General features: G+C 47.3%; 1 protein-coding gene across 1 annotated transcript in view; it reads right to left on the bottom strand.

The window, feature by feature from the left end:
• The window catches only part of LOC133345318 (tensin-3-like), a 120,898-nt gene that overhangs the window by 15,090 nt on the left and 83,090 nt on the right, over nucleotides 1–22,718 (bottom strand). The window contains 14 exon segments of the mRNA XM_061555979.1: nucleotides 2,506–2,622; nucleotides 3,406–3,471; nucleotides 4,476–4,608; nucleotides 7,598–7,673; nucleotides 7,823–7,883; nucleotides 8,990–9,102; nucleotides 9,213–9,296; nucleotides 9,684–9,748; nucleotides 10,096–10,218; nucleotides 11,516–11,566; nucleotides 12,847–13,024; nucleotides 13,594–13,649; nucleotides 14,660–14,701; nucleotides 21,671–21,709. Of these exon segments, the coding sequence (XP_061411963.1) occupies nucleotides 2,506–2,622; nucleotides 3,406–3,471; nucleotides 4,476–4,608; nucleotides 7,598–7,673; nucleotides 7,823–7,883; nucleotides 8,990–9,102; nucleotides 9,213–9,296; nucleotides 9,684–9,748; nucleotides 10,096–10,218; nucleotides 11,516–11,566; nucleotides 12,847–13,024; nucleotides 13,594–13,649; nucleotides 14,660–14,701; nucleotides 21,671–21,709 (1,204 nt within the window).

A 22,718-nucleotide genomic window follows, 5' to 3' on the forward strand; every position in this document is an offset into this window, starting at 1 on the left:
GAGGTGAGAGAAGAGGGGAAAAAACAAAGTGAAGAATTTTCTGGGGGGGGGGTGGAGGAGGCGGTTCAACAATCTCTCCATTTCTCCATCTCGCTCGTTAAGAAAATACAAAGTGGAGCGTTTCTAAACATTTTACCAACGTTCGGTGTTCGCGACAGGAAGATTCCTGCCTTCACGCGCGTCCTCCTCCTCCTCGTAGACGTGCTCGAAAAACAAAGACGTGGATTTGAAAGGGGGCCTCTCTTTGCACCGCGACATCGCGCCACAAACGCATGGCCGTGGGAGGAGGACGGGAGTCCCCGATGCAGCAGAGGGGCCAGACGGGCGCTGGTCCGCTCGTGCGCAATCGTCCCCTGACAATGCTCAGGCGGGGGCTCAGCTACTGCCGCCGCCGCGGCGTCCTGCTGTGCCGAGCGGTCGTCACTTCAGAGCTGCCGGTGGCATTAGCTGGCCCAGGGGAGCCTTCCCCCCTCGCCCAGAGCTGCACGTTTGATTACGTCTCCTGGTAGAGGGCAGCCGCACAGCAAACCCGACAAGCGCCTCGGCAGAATCACGCCCAGAGACGTGGAATGAACCCGATTCTTTTAAATCAAGCGATGATGCGTTTGTAATCTTTTGCTTCCAAATAAGATCAGCATTAACAACCTAAGTTGATTCTGTCGGAGCTTGCAAATTCCGAGAGTATAATCCCCACGGTTACTACCGAGTTAGCAGTTGTTGTGCCTACCGCGAGGCTTCGATAGAAACAAACAGTTACCGTGCGGTATGATTATGAATCGCTATGTCCTGTAGCGCTACGCAAGAGAGCATCGAGGTTTATTTTGAGTCATAGCTGTAAAAAAAATACTATTTGTGTTACATAACACGACACTATTCACTGTAGAAAAAAAATATCCACAAAAACTAAAAAATCACCGTTCAAACGTTTAACAAGTCCAGCGGTCCACCTTCCGTTGGTTACGCAAATGTTTTGACTTTCAGAAACGTTACGGCACAACCTCGTGACTTTTGTTTCACATCTCTGCGGCGCACGCAAAACATTGAACATCCGACAGAACGAAGCCGTTTCCCTCTCTGCGGGACACAATCGACCCCACAATACACACCTCACAGAGAGCTACGCGACACGACCATGACAAATGACACTTCAACAGCAGGTCACCAGTAACCACAAACACGCTAGCCGTTCCACAACATGAGCACCTCCTCTGCCTCCACGCTGTGCTTGCAGGAAAACACAAAGGTGGAAACTATCAAGGACAACTTCAAAAAGTACGAACGTTAATTTTAACTTTTACCAAAACCTCTCCTGGCTAAGGGTGTCGGTCTCACAAATGGCACTGAAGATTGGGATTGTTTTTAAGGTTGGCCGTACCTAGGACTGCCACGTTTGGCGAGATGTTAACTACCTCACCTGGTAAACAGGTGGTTGTGGGTTTGATCCCGATCCCGACCCCGACCCTGACGCCTGAATGATCTGAAGTGTGTCTGTTATCCCTGTGGCCACGTGGATTTTTCTGCAAGTCCTCTGGGTTTTCCCTCCACATTTAGAATCAATATGCGCTTAAGAGTAATTTGGCCGCTGGAAATGTCCGCTCGAAAAGCCACTTCGTTGAGCTATCATTTGTGGCCAGGTCACTTCTGAAAAAGAGCAAAAGCTCTATGAGCCTTACCTGGTAAAATAAAAAGTTTAGTTTCAGGCTGCACGCGGATCGCGTGCGAGAGCTTTATGGAGCAACATGTGGCACGGCCACTGCCAATCTGTCCACCAGGCAGTAGTGGACGCAGTCAGGCTGCGGGTCATATGGCGATTGTACGGTTTCAATAAAATAAAGATTTACGGCCATCTACTTCAGCAAACTCGCCCGCCAACAACGCCTGTGTCCGTGGGAGACCGCCGCAAGCAACACAATGCGCTCCACTCGGAAAGGGAACGCGACGAGTAAAAGCAGTTTAGACTGTGCATACCTACGGCTCAAGATATCAACGCTGGATCAATAGCATAGACAACGGAGAAAAGAGGCCACCGTCAGGCACTATCCTAGGCCGGAGCTTGCGGGCCACGAAGGCAAAAGCACGAAAAATGTACATATCCTGCAAAGCTGCGAACTTCTCGACAAATATCTTTCTTTTCCCTCCTGGGGCCCAGCGCAGGGGCCAGGTCAGTTGAACGGGGAAAATCTTTGTCGGCGTTTACCCACCAGCCTGCCAGCAACCTCGGGGGCACCAACCCAGAGCAAACATTTGTTGAGCCTCTGAGCAGCAACATCTCCGTTGGATCTCGTAGACTTCAGCAAAAATGTCCTTTGCTCTTCAACACATCAAGCATCTTGTGTTGGTTTATCATTCAATGTATGCGCAGCCTTTTGCAGCATGTATGTAGTTCCTTGTGCGGTGTGGCGGGCAGGTAGCAGTGTGAAACTGCTAGAGCCAATGTGTTATTTTTAAATACCGACAAATTCCTTACGACGAATGCGTGCGATAGAAAAAAGAAACATTCAATACCTTCAACGCTGTCCTCACGGTGCACGTTAAAGGTTTCGTAAGAATCCCAGCGGATGAGGGGATCCGAGGTGTTGTAATCGACACTTAATTCGGGATCGTTCTGATACATGTCGCTGCCTGAAAGAGAAAAGCCATTCTTTCACTGTCGGGGTGGGGAACGGATGAACACAGCCGTGCTGTGGTGCTGTATGGCAGCCGTCACAGTTTTGTATCGGAGCGACTTGTGGCCTTTGCCATGCAATCTGAATACAAATATTTTTTTAAAGATGAAATCTAAAATGTGTTGTGCTGAGTTTGAGAGACCGAGTTTGAATGCCTTATCCTTCATTCTAGATTAAAAACTCGTTCTCTAGATTGACAATTCATTTCTTTAGAACTCCTTTTCGTGTTTTGTTTGTTGTCCTTCCCGCACACCTCTGATTAGCACAGTTGGCTACGTACGGTGCGAAATAGGTTCAACATACGCACACACTACGCAAGTCTAATGTGCTTGCTCTTTCATACATATCAGCCAAATGGACCACATGCTTGAGTCTACTTCTCAGGTTTATCATGTGATCAGTTCACTATCATCATAACTAGTTACCGAGTAAGGTGATTTGCTTACTTACATACATTAACAATTTACAGCCTGCTGTCAATAGACTTCTGAATGAAGGCCTCCCCATCCTCACGCGGTGCCAAACATCGGAGTTGTTTTAGCAGACCCCCCCAACCTTACCGGCCAGTGACGCAGGCAGCACCAAATGAGTCCACTCCTCAAGCCAGCTGTGGCTTTAAATCAAACTCAGGTTGCTGGGATCATCGCGCAAAGCATTAACCACTGCACTACCCTCCCGCCTTATCCATTGTCCGCAGTTATCTGTTCCGTAAAAAAAACGTGAAAAAACAATGTCCTACCTGGGGGCTTCTCTGGACCCGGCGAGAAGATAAACTCAACCTTCCCATTTTCAGGAAATCTTTCATCTGCAACAAAAGCATTTGGTCAAAACTTTCACGTGGTTTCTCATCACATTTGAATGATGTTGCACGCGTCTCGGCTTGCTACATTCCAGGGGACTGGCTAGCCCGTATTGGTCTCTGCCGCAGAGTTATGTGTAAACTTGCAACTACAATAGCCGTTGTGAATGAACGGCGGTGATTACGATCTCGCTTGCCACTGTGCACGGAGGCACCTACAGCAACAATAAAGGGGGGCCAGACGTAAAATCCCTCGCTGAATCGGCGCCAACTTAGCGGACAGACGTGTCCGTGACAAAAGCTGTGCGAGCTGTTGCGTAATATGGTACCCAACACAATCAGAACGGCAAAGCGAGCTCGCCGATCGGTTTATACGTAGCGAATTACACGTCACACGATTCTCGGCACTGGGAAATAGAACACTTTTAAGCTTACAGAGATAACGACAAAAAATCCCCCGTATAGCCTTAACACATTGTTGGGGCAAATGCTGTTAGCGAGCACCTATGAAGGCCGGGACGGTACACGTGGGTGGCAAGCACCACGCCTGGCCAACTTTGTCTCCCTAGTGGCGATGTTTACCCCACACCGCACCTAGTACTCATTTGTGGCTGAGTCGACCTAGGGGAGGCCGAGGATCGGATCAGATAATCATCACCGGTGTTGGCCATGAGCGGGAATTTAACTCGGGTGGCTGGGTTCGTAGCGCAGCGTAGCGCAGTGTAGCGCTACCCGCGACACTACACAGACACACCCACGCAATTAGCGAGCGAATTGAGCACAAAACACAGGAAAGTGGTCCGTGGCAGATTTATCCTCCGCAGGTCAGCCAAACTCCACGTGCGTCGCGTCGTCGCCATCAGTTTCAAGAAGACATGCAGGGTCGCGACGCAAACTTGGCATCGCCTCGCGTCCCTTTGTACTGCCACGCAGCAGTATCAGATCGGCGGCGCGACGGCGGCGAGGTGTTTTGTTCGCGAGTGGCGGCGCGCTCGCCGTGCGATCGTCACCGCGGCAGGCGGCGTCCAGCTCCTCCTTGCCGAGCGCGAGCGGGCTGAAGTCCTGCACCACGCACGTGTGGAACTGCGCGCGGAACACCTCGTCCCGCGTGGCCGAGCGGTACTTCTTGTGGTAGCACTTGACCTTCGCACGTGAACGTTCGGGGGGGGAGGGGGCGGGGAGGAAAAAAAGGGGGGCACGTTTTTTTTGTTGTTTTGTTTCCACTTCGCGTTAGAGGAGGGGGCGAGAGGTAGCAGTTGCCACCTCTGAGGTACAATTAAAAAAAACAGGGGCATCATGGGAAGAAGAATAGAGAAGCACTTGTGATTTGAAGTTTTCGTGACTGCAAGGATCCATACTCTTTGTTTTTTTCGGTAAAGTCACGTAGGTGAAAAAATAAAATAAATTAACTCACGACGTTATTTTAATTTTTTACCTACGTGACTTTACCGAAAAAACCAAAGAGTAAGCACTTGTGAATGCACCGTTAAAGTAAAAGTTTTATTTCCTGCTGAAACGGGCATTGAGGCGGTGCTCACCTCCAGTTTACAGCCTTCAGCCAGCAGGTGGAAATTCCACATTCCTATGACGGGGGTGAGTCTATCCTTAAAACAACAACTGTTTACTTCCCCATGAAGTGGCACTCATTTTATCGAACCCAGTAGGATGATGAGCCGAGTCGATCCTCAATCAGGATTTGAAATTCACAACCTTCCAATTGCACGCCGCTCGCTTTACCGCTGAGCCACTTGAACCACCATCATCTTGATCGCTGCAGTGGTATAATTACGCAGCTGACAATTATCCAGGAGATTATTTATTCACTCGGAAGACTTACAGATTTTGCTCTGGCTCCATTAGCAAGAGGCAAACCAGGACAGGTGGCAACCCAAGGCGCAAGCGTTTTCCAAATCCACAGCAATCGGAACTGCTCTGATTGCTGTTCGCACCACCGGTGCTGTGGGGTGTTTTCTGTTGTTGCTGCTGCCGCTGCTGCACCACCACCACACACGTGTTTTTCACTAGCGTGCAGGCCACATGCTGAACGTACAGTACTTCTGAAGGGAATGCGAGGCTAAAGGCTACATCTGTCACAGCCACATTTTTCGGGGTGTACCAACAAGATAGTTGAAAGAATGTTTTTTTGCGAGATTCAAACCACAACACTTTTTTTTTCCTTAGCCACTTTGTGTTTTTTTTCTCTGACCATATTACCAAGTGGCGGTTCTTATACTGCCATGATACTGAAGTCAATTTGTTTTTGTTACAAAGAAACCAAAAATATATATCATTACCTTTGCCGGCTGAGAATATAAACATGCTCTTTGTTAAATGTCGACCCGAAAAAAAAAATCTGAGTAATGCGAAATGGGACCAGGAATCCCGAGAAGAGTGATGGATATAGAGGGAAATTCAACGGGACTACTCATGGGTACAGGTGCATGTCACCGTAACTCCACAAGCTGTCACTTCAAAAGCTCTTCAGGACTGCAGAGGGCCGGGGGAAAGTGCTGATCAATCTTGGCTCTTCAAATCTGTCACTTGTGTTTGTAAAAAAGCAAAGGTTTCCTCTTACATGACTTTAGATGAAGCCACTGTGTCCTTTCATGAGCTGCGCGCTGTTACTCGGCGTGTAAGCACGGCGCTCCCGCGACTGCTCCTCCCATGGCTCATGGGCTGGATAAGGGCCCCATACCGACCCTCTCACAACATCCACGCGCATCCGCATTGAGCGCCTCTAACAGCACTTCCCTCCCTAGTATTTATTCTGACCTAAGTAACCGAGCCAAATTAATGCCGTAGTATTTTTTGCCCTGCGTACAAGTTTGTTGGGAGCATCCTCTGGCCATGGGGAAAAAGACAAATGCGGTGGCTGCAGATGTATTTAACATTCTGCTGTAATATATTTTACTCGTAGCAATATATTGATATGTTGAACTCCATGATATTGCTGAACCAATGAAGATTATTTTTTTGAGATATGTTAATTACATCACATACATATAAGTAAAACATGGATGAACGCAAAATATGTTGAAAGTGTCACACGTGTACGTGAACACCTTCAAGGCAGTCTTTGTTAACACAGATCTTGCATGTCATCACCCCACATGTAAAACAGGCCTCAATCTCCTAACGTGTCCTTCATTTGGTGAACCAGCACAGACGTTCCTGACATTTGCTCCATTATCTGTAACCCGATCCGGCCCATAGCGCGGACTCTGCGACCAGAGCAGGAAACGAGAGCCACGGAGAGCATCGCTTCACTAATGCCGCTTGTCCCCATCTCCCTCGCCGATGATGGAAGCGACACGTCGGAGGCCCTGACATTCCTCGACTATCTCTCTCCCCCTGCGCTCTTCCTCGGCACTCGCTCAGGGTCAGGTGCAGCGGGACGCGAACACGCCGCAGCGGTCCGCTTACAGGCCCTCGGGAAAATAATCCAAAACAAATGCTTAAATTGTGACTCTGCGCCGGTTGGCCGGGTCATTTTCACATGCGTTGCATTAATTTTGCGGCCCCTTGCACAATGGTTTAGTTGACGACAAAAGTAAATCAAGTTGTAAATTTCAAACACGTGGTTTTCACACAGAACAAGCCCCTTTCATTTCAGATTTTCAATCGTGAAAACCTATACGGAACTGTACATGAAAGTATGCCGGCAATGAGGCAAGGAGTCGGCGTAGAGCATAGGGAGCCACTTTTACCTGCTGTTGCGTGACAGAGGCACTGGCGACACAGCCACAGACAGACAGGATAACGGCGGGTGGGGTGGGGGGAAATCGTGTCGGGGGGGCTTTCGTTATCAATGTCGCCATCGCCGCGTGCCCTGCCGTGGCGCGACTGGCTGGGTCGGGCTACCGGCTCGCGGCTGGGATGGTGACGGGGCCCCTAGACATGGGGCAGATCTCCACTCAGATTACCCCTTGGAGGTGTCTTCCATTTTCTCAGGTTCCATGAACCTTTTCAACCTAAAGTTTTCACGATTTCCTTGGCGCCCACAAAATGGGTTTCATTAGAGATTTCTTGTTTCTCGCCGACACAAACTAAAATCCCCAACGACGGATTTTATTTTCTTTCATCTGCCGACCAAATCAATAATGAAGAGAATTTAAATTAATGTGCTACTTACCAAGATGTCACCCTTCAGGGGCAGCCCGGGTTCGATTGTAATACAGAAACTGTTGGAATGTTCGGTTGTGATGTTGCTGCAAAAAAACAAGAAAAAAAGGACGGTTTCTTTTTTTAAACAGACATTTACAATTCCTCAAGGGAAATATGAATCACTTTTGACACATGACTCACTGCCGTGAGTTATTTTAATAAACGGAATATGCGTGCAGTTAGCCATACTCACTAGACGCCAGAGGTATAGAGAGGCTGCATGGCTTGGTATATTTTGAGAAATGGCCTGCAACCTGCGACGGTAAACAGGAACTCACTAACAATATGGGATATTTGTAACAGGGGAGCACGTTAATGGCTCCAGCCAAGTTCTACCAGCAGACACTTCCAAAGCAAATAAGGTTAAATGTTTCGGGGCAGTTTGGGCATGACTGCAACATTAAGAAACTATTTACACCCATTTGTTTTTGTCCGTAATGGGTAAAACATGGCACAAGATTTACTTTTACACAAAAGTCACAATTTACGATCGTTTTTACCAGTGAAAAAATATATTTTTTTCGGACAAGTTTACTAAGGTTGTGAACTCTGCCCCGTGTTTACACGATAAATATGGCCCCATCAAGCCAGCAGGATGTCCCGACATGACACGGATAGTGTACATCATTGTACCAGTGCCGGCTTTATGGCCAATACAAAAATAAACTGATAATAAGACATGTAAATTCCTGTCAAACCTTCATGTTTACAAAACCAGAGTATTGATTTATGGATGAGGTTTGGCATGATAGCAAAGCCATAATTAAACAACAAAAAAAACACTCACCACTGCCTTTTCATGGACAAAACATATACAGTGGGCTGATGATTCAGGCAATGAGAGAGGGAACAAAGATTGACTAGCTTACAGTGGCGGACCATTATTTACAATTGTGGGGTTTTTTGGAAGCTGGTAAATTTTAACAAAGTAAAAACTCAAAGTGACCGCTCTCTCCCAATTGAGCACCGGGCGGTGACCATTTCCTGTTAACAGCCCCGAGCCAGCGGTGGAAATTCCAGATTCCTGTGATGGAAGCAAATCTATCCAAAGGACAACCACCGTTGGACTTGCCCACAAACCGGTACTTATTTTATCGAACCCCAACAGAGGATGGGCTAAGTCTCAACCCAGGATTTGAAAACGCGACTCTCCGATTGCGAGGTGCTTTCTCCACTGCTGAGCCGCATGGGCAGACAACATTTACACAAACAGCTTTGATTTGACAAAACTCCAAGTGACCTCGAAGTGACGTTAACGTTGGTAGAACTTGATCATACAATAAAACGTAAAAAAAACTGAACAGAACGCATATTTTTTTGTTTTTAAATAACCCAGTGAACACTTCCATCTGTAGCTTACCTCCATTGGCCTCAAAGTTGGGCAGGCCCTGCACCACAATGTGGTGTAGAAAGAGGGGCATGTTGTTCACCTTGGTTTTTCCAGAAAGGAGCTCGCTGAAATAGGTGACATACCTGCAAAAGCCACAAAATCACCGACGTCAGATAAGACGAGCTGAAGGAAATGCAAATAAATGCAACAACGACCAAACAAGTGAGCGCATGTCAGGTGAAGAATTCCACACCTCTTCTGCGAGGGCTGCGACACAGCTGCGACTTTGTCATCGTAAAATTTCTTCATTGCATATCTGTCCAGGGCCTGGTGAGCGCTGCGAGATCATAACACAAAGGACATTTCATCAATGTAAATTCCTTTGTGACATGAAAAACATGGCATTTGGGTCATCCGTCTGTCGAATGGGTTATTTATAAGGCGGTGAAAACGCGATGAAAAGACACATTTCTCTTTGAAAGGGGCACCTAAGAAAACAAAAGTAGAGGACTCTACTACTTGGCTCGAGCCAAGTTCTACAAGTGGAGTAAGGTGCAGTGTTTCAGTGGTAGCGTGGGCAAAATCCAAAATCGATCGCAACACAAGCAATCATCATCAGGTGGGAAACCACAGCAAGAAACCTGGGAGACCAAGGATTTGCGATCTCAACGCAAGCTGCGATGTTTCATATTCAGGGGGCTCGTCTCAGAAGCTGTCACTGTACCTGGCACAGATGCTGTTGTAGTACATGTAGGAGGCCACCACCACACCAGTTCGACCTTTGTTGCCCTGCAGAGGTAACACAGATTCAATGGTATACGGTAAGGATATGTTTGATTAAGCACACAAAATATGGTTTGTTTACCATCGCTCAATTCGTGACAAAGCAATATAAAGTAACGTAAGTGTTTTTTTTCTCCCATGTGAATATTTGAAGACATTGCAAGGTTCAAAATGAAAGTGACAATAAATCTATTCCTATTTTAGGTGTCCTCCTGCAGACCTCAAAATTTACAGCAAACCACAGACACTGATTGTGCGGTTAACAAAGCCCGTGAAAGGGATCGTATTTCAAGCTCCTTTGAGTTCCCAGGTTTCACAGGCGGTGACACTTCACCGACGCGCACAGCAGGCACCTTGCAGTGTATGACGACGACGTGTTGCGGGTCCGCGTTGAGCCACGAGTCCATGGCCTTGCACAGGCTGCAGAGGATGTCCAGCGGAGGGGCGTGCAGGTCGGGCCATCCAAAGTCCTTCACCTGCCACGCCACGGTTTTCCGAGCATTAACAACACCCAGGGTAGGAGCTCTTAACCTTTATTTCTGCCTGGCAGCATTTACACTGGAGCTCTACACTTTTAAATCAAGATTGAAAACTCATTTATTTAAAACTCCATTTTGCGTTTAGTTCGTTGTCCTTCCCCCACACCTCCGATAAGAACGTTTGGCTACGTACAGTGCGAAAGAAGTTCAACATACATACATACATAAAAACTGAAAATTATTCGAGAGATACCAGAAAACTATTCATTGCTGTAAACACTCCGAGTGGAAATGTGTCCCGGGCGATTACGTAACCCAGCTGCTGCACCCTCCATGCTGCTTCACAGCAGCAGACCATGAATTATCTTGTGGCGTACTACAATTCCACACCCTATTGCGAGCAGATGGGCTGCAGAAAGTACTTTCTGGAATCAAATCGTTATCTGGCAAGATGCCGACGTGGTTAGAGTGCACGCGACTCGCAACCAAAACGCTTCAAGTCCCACTCGTGATCAAGGGGGTCAACCCCCGTCTATCATCCCTTGAACGTCAACAAAATGAGTACCACGCTCTGGGAAACGAACAGGGGTCGTGCTTTGTAGAGGGCGACCCCTGCCATAGGAATGAGGGATTCACGGCACTGGCTCGAGAGCTGTCGGTGAAGATGACTGCCGCCCCCCCCCCCCCCCCGCACGTTGTCCGTTTGCACACGGAGGGCACTGCCTTGACTCCAATTCCCTTTAACCAGAACCTGGGGCCGGCCCAGGACACGCTGGCGGGACTACGCCGCTCAGCTGGCCTGGGAACCCCTGGGAATTCCCCAGGAAGAGCTAGAGTCTGTCGCCAGGGAAAGGGAGGTCTGGACCGCTCTACTCAGCACGCTGTTGCAGCGACCCTCGCCGGGACAAGCGGACTGAGAAACAAACGATAAACGATCGAACGTCAATTTAAACAGCAGGCACACGTTTAGCGGTGCACCGTTGTTGATTTTATTAACAAATCCATTATTTTATGTTGAATAATCCATGTGGCGCGATGGGAGTTTTTTTTCTCTCAAGCGTGTAATGCCAGCATAGTTTAACTCTCACGAGAAAGTTCAAAACAATGGCTTGAGGTGGAACAGGGTCTCTCTTAGGTGGTGACAGTAGGCTGATGTTTGTTTGACTTCCTCTGTTGCCACAATTTCTCCGAAAGCAAGTTGCAAATGCTGACCTTTGGAGCAGGTTGTAAGCCACAACGAACAGAGATATTTGTGATGTGCTGAACGTGGTATTTACGATAGCGAGGTACTCACTTGCGGATTGAGCTTTTCAATGTCGTGCCTTCTTTCAGAAAGGTTGAGAATCTAAAAAAAAACAAAAAAAATATTTGCACTCGTTCGTGATACAAGCGTAAACTTGCCGCAAAATAAATCAATACCTGCGTGTAAATTGCTTACGTGTGGAGGGGCCACTGTGACCGCGATCCACAATGACCAGCGTGGTGAAGTATGGTCAAAAAACTAAGCAACCCATTTTCTACAAAAAGGTGAGGGAGGCCTTCGTCCATAGGTGGATTAAGAAGTATTCATCATATAAAGAGTAGCACGAGCCATTATTTTTGATAATTCCACCGCCACAAGACCAAAATGAGCAATTTTAGATCGAACCTCATGCCATAGGGCCTGTATTCTGAGGGGTTTCTTCTTGTAGCACACATTCGACAAGAGGGCCGAAGCTACTTAAGTGCAAAGAACTTAGAATTTCAACCGGAAGAGTGGTATCTCACAGGCGGTGGAGATGATTCACTGACAGACGTCTCAACTGTGCACACACACCCCAGCCAAACGCGACGACCTAGGCCACAGTTGAAGTCTTTGACCCACTGAGATCCAAACTTAGAGACTTTGTGCTAAATGCCAGGCTAGATACCACGTAGCCTCGCATCAATATTCCTACTGTGGCCCCAGCTCTATGTAGAATATCATAGGACATCAAGTCATCCGCAGGAGATTCTCTTGGATTCAATTTATCCCGCAAACAATCGTCTACACTGAATTGCATAAAAACATCGCATGGCAGATGCAGCTAGCTGCCTTCTACACCGATGGAATATTAAGAATAGCCAACAGTGCGACTGACATCATTCGCCAGCAGCATTTCAGATATTTACCAGGTTGCTCCTGCATCTGTCTACTGGCTCACGCATTTCAACATGAGCATATAAACATTGTGATCGACTCTGCCAAATGAAAGACGGAACATCACGAAGTGTCCTTGGCTGTCCCGATGACGTCTGAAGCTCACATACACCAACCCAGTCCATCTCTATGGACGTTTTAACGCCGAGGCTTTCGCGACCAATATTATCCAGAATAAAGCTGTGGTTTTTTGGGCTTCGAGTGCGTGACTATAAATGTGTCGTTAACACACCACCACCCGACACAGCCAATTAGTAAGGTTTGTCATGTAAACAAAACGTGCCATATTGGTTACTACTTCAGCACATCGGTGTGATGGAGAGTAAACCCACGAACATTTACTAATTAAGTACGGCGCTTCGCTGGTGATTACAACCAGCCTCATCAGGCTCAGGTGATTCACCGGAATTGTACGGACGCGTGGAGCGCGACGTTGGTGCGCTCACCAGGTAGTTGTCCGCATGCTTAGATTTGAGCATGCGCGCCACCTCGCGAAGCTGCTGATGGTACGTCAGCTGGGAGCCGCCGGGCGGGTAAGACACGGAGATGATTCGCTCGGTGATGTAGGTGAGATCCAGCTCCTGGCCGGGCTCCATGCTCAGCTCCACGCTCCAGCTGCACGGCCTGCGGGAAGCCACGGCACAAAGCGTCACGCGGAGAGAACGCCGGCGCGGCGGTCGCGCCTCGCCCCGTGCGTCACCGCGCGCTTTACGACACGCTCTTTGCAGACGGAACAAGATGGGAACAGATGGCGCTCGTGGAAATGCCAAGGTGATATAAACAAAAGCACACGGCCGAATGTATTACGAGTGAGGTGTGTTGTCTGTAAAATACACGCATCCCTTTGAGATAAAAAGTCTTTTAATCTTAAGATGTTATGTTTTTAGCAATGTTTCTCCAAAATATGTTTTCGTCAAGACAGCAAATTTCACAAGAAAGCGTCATAGATGCACACTTTGCTTTCCTGTTGAGATGTATCCTGCCTGATAATCATAACTATTCGGATGTTATTTTGAACATCAAACAGACAAGATAAGGTGAAAGAGAATGGAACGTTTAAAGGGAAATCAGCACATAGTTATGTAAAAACATGGTAATTGAACGGCTGTTTTTGTACTCTGCAGAATCCAGATTTATGTCACGTGGATCCCACTGAAAGCCATAAAGGCACTGATTTAAAAAAACTCACTTACTGGCTTGGTTTACGCCTGACGTTAGAAAAACCTTCAGGGTTAGATGTCACCAACGCCTGCGAAAAGAAACGTAGCCCTTGTTACGAGAACTTTCCTCGTGTTTATTTCAGCATTAATTTACCACATTCCAACATGATTAAACTCACTTTGTAAACTTTACAATTTTTAAAAAATAATTCCACACCAATGGTAGCACATCAGCGTGCAATGGATATTGCTTGATTAAAGGTCCTCGTTTTCTGCTCCACTCGTGTAGAGGTGAAGTGGAAGCCCTCGGACTGAAATTCTAATTCTCATTTACATTTGTCTGTAAGTCGCCTCCCACGAACGTCTCAAGGTGCGTGCGCAGTCGTCCAGCTCGAATGGAGTCGCCCTTTGGGTCTGCGCGCGTGTCAAACCGCGGCGACGGCCTTCCCGCCCCCTTCACGACCATGGCCACATTAATCAAGATCCGTGTAGGGAGCTCATTATCTCCGACGGAAAACAAACAGAGGTGGGGGGGGGGGCGCCTTGAGAGATTTGGCGAGAGATGAGGAGTGTTCGAACGCCGGCAGTGGCCTCCGGGCTCGCAGTGCAGCAGCGCTCGCTCGCTCGCTTCACAAGCCGACCAGGTCATCCCACTACGGCAAATTCTGCGGTTTCCCATTGCCGGAATTTGGCAGATAAAACGCGAGGGTTGCACACTTTTAAGAAAAAAAAAAAACTTTGCTTATGCTGTGCTGCCAGTGGTTCATAAGAATAATGGCCATAGCACTATGCAAAAGGGTCATTGTCTGAGACGTCACACAATATATATTTTCTCCCCAATTTAAGGGTCACAGCGTTATTGGCGAATGTGTTGAGTTTTTGGTTAAAAAAGGGTGTTCCTGACTATAAAAGAATTAAATATTTCTTATATATAAATAACACCCTCCACATTTTTCAGTGTAAATATCTTCAGCACCGAGAAAAAAAGACTAAGGAAAGCATATGCCAGCTTACACAAGGAACACCGCTATGAATTCCACATGTAAAACATATTAATTCAAGGATGGAACAGGGTTATTGTACTGCTGCAGGCACTTACTGTCGAGTTTACATGCTTCGAGGGGATGTCCTGGCTGCTTGGCTAAGGAGGGGGAGCAGGAAAGAGAGGAGAAACAAGAGACGATGTGAACCAGATGTCAACAAGCACTACCTCGAAATATTAATGTCTTCCTGCCCCAGTGGCCTAACGCTCATTCACTGGCCTGAAGGGGCTAACGAAAGCACGTCCCGTTTCAACAATTTGTTCCATCATTTCCCAAATCGGCGAGAACAGCCTCGCAAATTCAATTGAAAAGCCCAGCGCGCGAGAGAGACACGACCGGTGCTGAATAGCAGATTCGGGCGTCAAGCGGCACCGCAAGGCGCACACGTGAAGAAGTGTGGCGAGTGTGAAGTTGTGATTTGATTCTCCACCTCCTGCCACAACACGGCCAACGCAGCATTGTTAGAGAAACGACTTTACGAGCGACGGGGAGGCAACGCGCAGAAGCTCATGAAACAGAAGCTGCTGTGAGCCATCGTGCAACCGCACGCGTCAAGGTTTACAACCGTTCATACGCAGCACGCGTTCTCGAGCGCGTCCTTACCGCGCAATTTATTGTCTTTAGACGCATGGCAGAAGCAAGTCGGAAACGAGACAAAAACAGCGCAAGGGTTCGCCCGTGACCCTTAGCCAGCACGCACCTGTACACGGCTGTACCTTGCGCAGTGAGCCGAGGAAGTTTGCCGAAGCGGTCACAATCAACAGTGAACGCCCCCCCCCCCCCTCTCACGGCACGAGGGGTCACAGCGGCCCCCAGTCGCAACCGAGCCGCAAGCCGGCGCCCTCTCACGCGCGCAGACACGGCAGCGTTGCGCTTCGCAGGGCGGCGCAGGGAAATCGCGCACATTTTCACGATGCTCAGAGGGTGGGAGAGAGAGAGAGGGAGAGTTTGGGAGGGAGGGGAGGAGGCCTGGGTGTGTGTGGAGGGGGGGGGGGCTCCTGCTGGGCAGCTTGGTATTGGCTAGGGATGGTTTCAACACCCCCTACCCCCCCCCGTGAGAGATGCAAACGCGAGAGGAGGTGAAATGACCCAGAGCACGTCTCGAGACAATTATCGCGAGGTGATGAAGGACTGCGTGCTGCTATCTACAATACAATGGTTGACGAAAACAATGGCGGTTAATTCCGCGCACATGCAAACCGCAAATTGGAATTTTAATCTCATTCTTTTTTTCACGACATTGTTGAGGCAATGTTCACATTCGTTTTTAATTACCATAGATTTATATGTGCATGCGAAATCAAAATATCAATCCAAACCAGCTGTAACAATTTATACCTGGCAACGTGACCAAGCTAACTTGAGACCTCGCCGACTGCTACCTGGCACACACAATTATAAACATTCACCCGATATCATCTCTCAAACACAACTCCTGCTGAGGCCGCTGTTGCGAAAAATCCCCGCTCTGACCGGCAGCTTTCTCAGAATTAGCTATTTACTCAACAATTTTCCACGGCAGAAACGTCCTCAACGTCTCACCAAATATAATCAAACAACAGTCTTTAAAATCCAACACGATCAGCCAAATGACTCGCAACCAACTCGAAAAGTGATCAGATCTGCCGCACAAGCAGGGCTGTTCTGTGAGGTCTGGTTGCACGCATTCACGTATCGATATCTGCCTCGTAAGACCGTGAGAGGGTTTTTGAGAGGCCTCCATCCAGCAGTGGATACATCGTGGCCGATGATGATGATGATGGCATATAAATAGATTCCATTAAAAAAGTATCTGGATGCTGCCTGTCCCTCTGGCAAGACACATTTGTGTTCGGTAAACACCTGAGCAAACCTTGGCACAGTACGTTGGGGCCAAGGTATCCTATCTAGAAATGAAAGCTCTGAATGTAACCACCCTCCCCCTGAGTGGAGGGTTACCGACATTCAAATGGCAGTTCGACTGAGCGGGTGCCAACGCACGCAAAAATAATAATCAAACCACTCCCAATCTCAACCAGCAACACCTCAAACGACCCCAATTTAAAATCACGATGATTTTTAAGTGACGCTCTCTCGCTTCTAAAAACGATATGAAACTGGTCGCAGAACCCCCCCTCCCGCCTCGCCACCGTATCAGGCATCGACATCCACCAAGACTGTCTCTTTGCACGATGACCGATGATTTATGAGCGCCGTGTCACAGTGTAAGAAGGCAAACAAAACTATCGATCCATTTGACCTTTCAGTAACAAAGTGCTCTTTAGAACTATGTTGCAGGTTCTAACAGTTCGACTTATACTCTAGACAAGAACAATTCATTAGAGTTGGAAATAAGGAGATGGTAGTCGGAGGATGGAGTGCTTTTTGAAGGCTCAAATTGGTAATTTGGGTTTCCAACGCATTTCAATCAGTGCACATTGATAGCTCGTAAACACGGACACTAGCTATAATCGTGAAGAGATGCATTTTCAGGACAAGACTGATGATAGAATGGCAGAGATAGGAGATCACACACGCGCTATGAACCTGGTGGTCAAAGTTCAATTTCTGGTCAGGGCTTAACCCTCCACCAATCCCCATTGACCAGCATGGTGACGTGGGCTCAAACACCACCCCTAGGACTGACTTGGCAAGGCGAGGCCTTCATCCATCAGTGAATCGACAAAGGCATGTCCGTAATTGAAGTTATGATTAAATTAAATTTAAATCATAAGTATGGTAAGCTCTGTAAAAAAGATGCTGAGGACATTATTCTTGCGACGCAAATGTACGCATCAGCAGAACAGTCTCGAGGTAGCGCCCGCAGCGTTGCTCAGCAGGTTGGGCCATTTCTGCGTTGATTTACTGCCACAGGCCAGCCCCAAAGGCTTAATTGTGAGGACAATTAAACTAAATGCCTTCCTAATTGTACTTTCACTCGGGGGCCTGGAGTGTCTCAGTCCCGTCTACCAGCATCACTTTGAACAGACTCCAAACCAAATTCCCAGGCATCGCGGCGGAAGCCTCATCAGATACCGTTCAGAGCAATGGCCTTGGCTGTGCATACCAAGCACTGGGGGGTGGGGGGCAGTTGGGGGGGCAGGTGGGGGGGGTAGGTGGGGGAGCAGGTGGGTGGGCAGGTGGGGGGGGTCTCTTCCCACGTTTTCGTGGCGTGAGCTGGTCCCACGTCTGTGGCATCGCTGAATCTTTTTGTTTCGTCGACGAGCCGTGAAAAAACCTTCAATGGGAGGTCACCCGTAATTATTGCTCAAAACCGTGATGTTGTTACACACCAACTGCTGATTACGTTCGATGCATATATAAATAGCATTTTTAAATTGGCGCAATACGTTTTAAATGTCCATATGCGTTTTGTAATGCCGTATTACTCTATTAAAACACAAGCATGTACACGTAAAAAGGCATGGTTTAAATAGCATTATTAAATCATGTTCCTTTTTACCAGTTGCCATTTACTTTTCAGAAAATGCAGTAAACCTATTTCCTTTCACCTGTTTTATTGTACCCAAATGCCCGTTTCAGCGAGGCTACAAATAGTAGAAAATATCACAGTTTACAGCTTTAAATGTTGCCGGGAAAAAAATGATCGCTTTGTTTATGTCATTAATCTTTAATAACGAGGTACAAGTCTAACGCTGTTTAAGCGTCCATAGTCGATGAGGTCCTGGCAATGGCTTTGTTTACTCGAATGCGCTATCGATGTGTTTTTGAAGACCGCATGTGCCGAGGGTAACAGGCGGGCATGGATCCCTACAATGTGTTCGTCATTTTCGAAGGTTGAACGCCGAAGTTGGTGCAGCCATTTGGCAATGTGTCAAAAAACAAAATTGGTGGATAGTCATTTCGGAATTCAGACAAAGTGGTCAAAAGAAAGATACAAAAAATCACGACGACAGATTATTGCGTTATTATTAAACTAAATTGCAGGATATGAATTCCGTTTGATATGCGCTGGTTTCTCATGAGGCATCTGCTGACACAAGCTTGTAGGTAGTCCCACATACCACACCACAGCAGCAGCAGCCAGTAAGATGCTTTACATCTGGTGCACCAAGAGTACATGTGCTATCCATTAGTAGAGCTTTAATTATCCAAAGTCAGCAAGATAATGGATAATACAATTTTTGTATAAACAAACGTCTAAACTTAGGTGCACTCATTACCACAATCATTCACACGGGGTTTTTTTTCTTTTCAGGAAGAGTAGCAAGGGCGGTTGTGTGCGTACGGGATACATTTGTTATCTGATCGGCTGTGTTTCTATAACAAGATGGAATTTCAATGGGAATATTCATGCCAACAACCCCGGATTATTTCCAATGCCTACCCGTGGAAATAATTTACCGTTGGAATCAGGCTACGAGCCAATAGCCGAAGCGGCAGACGCATTTTATACACTTGTGGATCACGAAAGCTTCACATTCGTCCAAAGAGTCAATCAACAACATTAAGCAACGTCAGACCATGCCCCCCCTCCCCATCCAACACGATGTTACAACGGTCGGTGCATTGTTTCGTAAGTAAACGATGCTAGCCCCCCACAATTGAGGTCATCGCTTTAAACAAATTTAAACAAATAAACTTGCTTTGTCTGCCAGAAAACAAGCCCCCCCTCGTTGCGTTCGAGTGAAGAAGCCCCCTTTCACGGCACACACGACGATCGTGACACCTGCCAGCGAGCGGCATTTCTCTTTTTTTCTCACCAAGGAATGTTTTAGAGTCGCTGAAACCTCCAGGACAGGAGTATGCCGTGTGACACGCCATGCGGTGGTCATGGGAGGAGGTGTTTGGGGGGGGGGGGGCTGCTAGACAGGTACTGTACATAATCTCACGCTCACCGCACTGGCGCCTAAACAGCATACCAGAAGTCATCGCTGCGATTTGTGGGCAGCTGTTCAAACCTCAGTGCGGTTGTACTCGTGCGGTCATTCCGTGAAAGGCCGTCGCAATCAAAATATTTCATAATTTGTAAACATCTGCACGACAAAGTCGGCGCACTTTGAAGGTAATAAATTAAATGCTGTATTGTATTGCACTCCATGGATTTTTTAATTAAATACACAATGCTAATTACACCGACACTGTGGGCACTGAACAGCAAATGAGGTGGTGAGAGTAGTTATTCACTCGTTTAGATACCAAACCAACAGCAACAACAAAAACATGCGTCTATGTATGTATACCTGTTGAACTTCTTTTGCACCGTACATAGCCAATCGGAGGTGCGGGGGAAGGACAACAACACTAAACAACAGCAACAATAGATGCCGCGGCAGCGCAATGGTTATAGCGCGCAACGGACTTGCAATGCAGTGGTCGCAGGTTCAAATTCCAGCAGCACCCGTCTGCATTCTGTAAATTGAAAGTGGTGCTCAATCCAGTCCAAGTGAAAGGTGCCCAAATGAGCATTGCGGTGGTGCTCACCTCCCATGAGCCAGCAGTGTCAATTCCACATTCCTATGGCGGGGGGGAGTCTATGCTTAGAACAACCTCTATTGACTTCCCCAAAAAGTTGCATTTCTTGTCTTCACACCGGAGGGAGGGATGATGGTCTGATTGAAACCGCAACCAGGATTGTAAGTTGTGAGCCGCCCTCTCTATCTCTCTCTCTTTCCTGCTAAGCCACCTGGCGGTCTTAAACAAAGCGGTGTTCAATCCAGTTCAGGTCACCAGAGGTGTCCACTGAATGGGATTAGGCGGTGACAAGAGGCTGTGCGGCAACCCCATTCATCTTGTGTGCACGGAGAAGGCGGCTACTGAAAACTAGAACACGATCCAACCGTAGTAGGGTGAATATGACCGCAAATTAATGTTTGCTTTTGCTTCTTCCTCTTGCACATTGTGCCTTTGTGCCAGGACGTGCAGCCCAGAAAATCAACAATTTGCAGTATTAAAAAACAACAGTGAAACAGCACGAGAGAATTAGCGCCTTTTCTTCTTTAAAGCCAAAACAAATACCAGTGGTTCTGCTTTACAATAAGGCCACAACCGTGGAGAAAAAATAATAATAAAAATAATAATAATAAGGGTGAATGGTTGTAGGCGCGCGCATGAGACCTCAATCCAGTTTCCCCGATGAAAACCGAATTCTACCCTGCCCGTTGGCGCAGACACACAGGTAGCCCATATTATGTGAAACCGTACTTTACGCTCCAGTGTACGCAGCCCAAATAATGGCCCAGCTATCCGCAACGGGGATTTAACAGAAGTTATGTAACGGTGACCAAGCCGAAGCTCAAAGTGCATGCATCGAATGGTGTGTTTGGGAATCAACTTGTATGTTTCGTACGCAATTGGTTCATGTCGCCTCTGAAGCCAGCCGTTGGAGGCACTATCATTTAGCGCAGTGTTTAAATAAAACACAGGAGGTTTTAGGATGGAATCGGAGCCCTGTATCTTGTATCGCTGGGGGGTGTGAATAGTTCCTCACCAACAGATATCTGAGATTGCATCAATATCGTGACAAGTATGTGGCCTTGTGTAGGACGCGTCGCGAGACGGGACGATGGCTCATGCTCAAGACTAACTACGGAGTGGCAGCCAAGGAATTGAACGCCTCTGATGCTACATCCACTGCGGAGATGAAGCAATGGATCTATTTTTGCTAATTGGTGGATTTTAACATTGCAGGATCATGAAAGATGGTGAGAGCTAGGGGATGTCTTTCATCCAACAGTGAATTGACCATAGCTGATGATAATGATGATGATGAATGGCCATGGGACTACAACATAAAAACTAAAATTCTGGAGCGTGTTTATGAGTCAAACATTACAAGAAAGTATAATGAGCGAATAGGCGCTAGCAAATAAGTAATAAAACAACAATGCCATTAAAAAAATCATTAAGTACAGATTGAAAGCCACATTGCAGTTACTTCAGCCACAATGGTTACTGAAAAGGTCACCTCAAAAGTCAACAGACCTGGGGGTTTTTTCCAGCACAAAGGAACGCGGTGTAACATTTATCAAAAGTCACAGGATGTCAAAGTTCAAGACGACGTGGGTTTGTTTGTTTGTTGACGTCAAGGACGAGGGCACCGTGATGGTGGCGGCGTCGTTACTCACCAACTCGTAGTTGACCGGAGCGGCGCACGGACCTGCCACCTGAAACAGAGACGCGATGTCAATGGTGAGTTCCAGCGGCCACCGTGGCTACAACGTTCGGACGTGACAGTAACGAGCAACAAACGGCACGGGCCGCGTGTGTCCGCTAAAACAAAACGCTTTTGTACATTTCTTTAGAGAATTTTCGAGAACCAAATGGCACGGTAATTTGCAAATATTAAACGCTGCAATTTTCTAAATTCCAAACCCGAAACCGCAGGAAATGTTGGTAGAATACGCATTCAAAAATAACGTGCACGCCGTATGGCTCGCACAAACAAATACATGTGCATTTTTTATTATGGTAATATGAGAAGTATTTTTGTAATACAAAAATTTGTGCTTATTTTACGATGTGAGCCATCTAAATTATTCCATACCAGGCCGACCAATAAGTGAGTATGCACGTCTCAAAATCACTCCGCAAAACTCTTTGAATGTCCACGTGGTTTGAAATATTGACCATCTAATATTGTGATAAAAACGTACGCAACAATCACACAGATGTCATTATCCCGTCACAAATCTCATCAGGGTTTTTGCAATCAAGGGGAGGGTGGCATTGTCAGCGATAGAAAGCACCGCTTTATCACAACATATAAAGAGATGCCCTCACATCAACACTCTCAACACAGAGAGTATTTTGCGTTCCACGCTTCTCCACGCATGCCTAATAATACGTATTACCTTAAAAGACAGTAATCACGGTTTGTTTTGGCTAACACTCTGGCCTATGTGGACACCCTAGTGAGCTCCCCATGTCCATGTGTGGCTGTGGAGCGGACTTGTAATCGCTGCCCTAGGGACATGGGCCCACTGCACGCCACGGATACCTAGCCTGAGCTCCATGCCTCGCCCCCGTGGGCTTGCAGCTGTTGTGGTCGAGCAGGCATGTCACCAACACAAGTCTAGGCAATGTGCCACATCTTCACATCTATTGACTCGCGCATGCCTGGGTTACAATGCCACTTCCTCTACCACTTTTAAGAAAAGCGCTCGATTATTTTTC

The sequence above is a fragment of the Lethenteron reissneri genome, chromosome 21, assembly GCF_015708825.2.
Source record: "Lethenteron reissneri isolate LAM-NWPU_2019-01 chromosome 21, ASM1570882v1, whole genome shotgun sequence".
Taxonomy (NCBI): Eukaryota; Metazoa; Chordata; class Hyperoartia; order Petromyzontiformes; family Petromyzontidae; genus Lethenteron; species Lethenteron reissneri.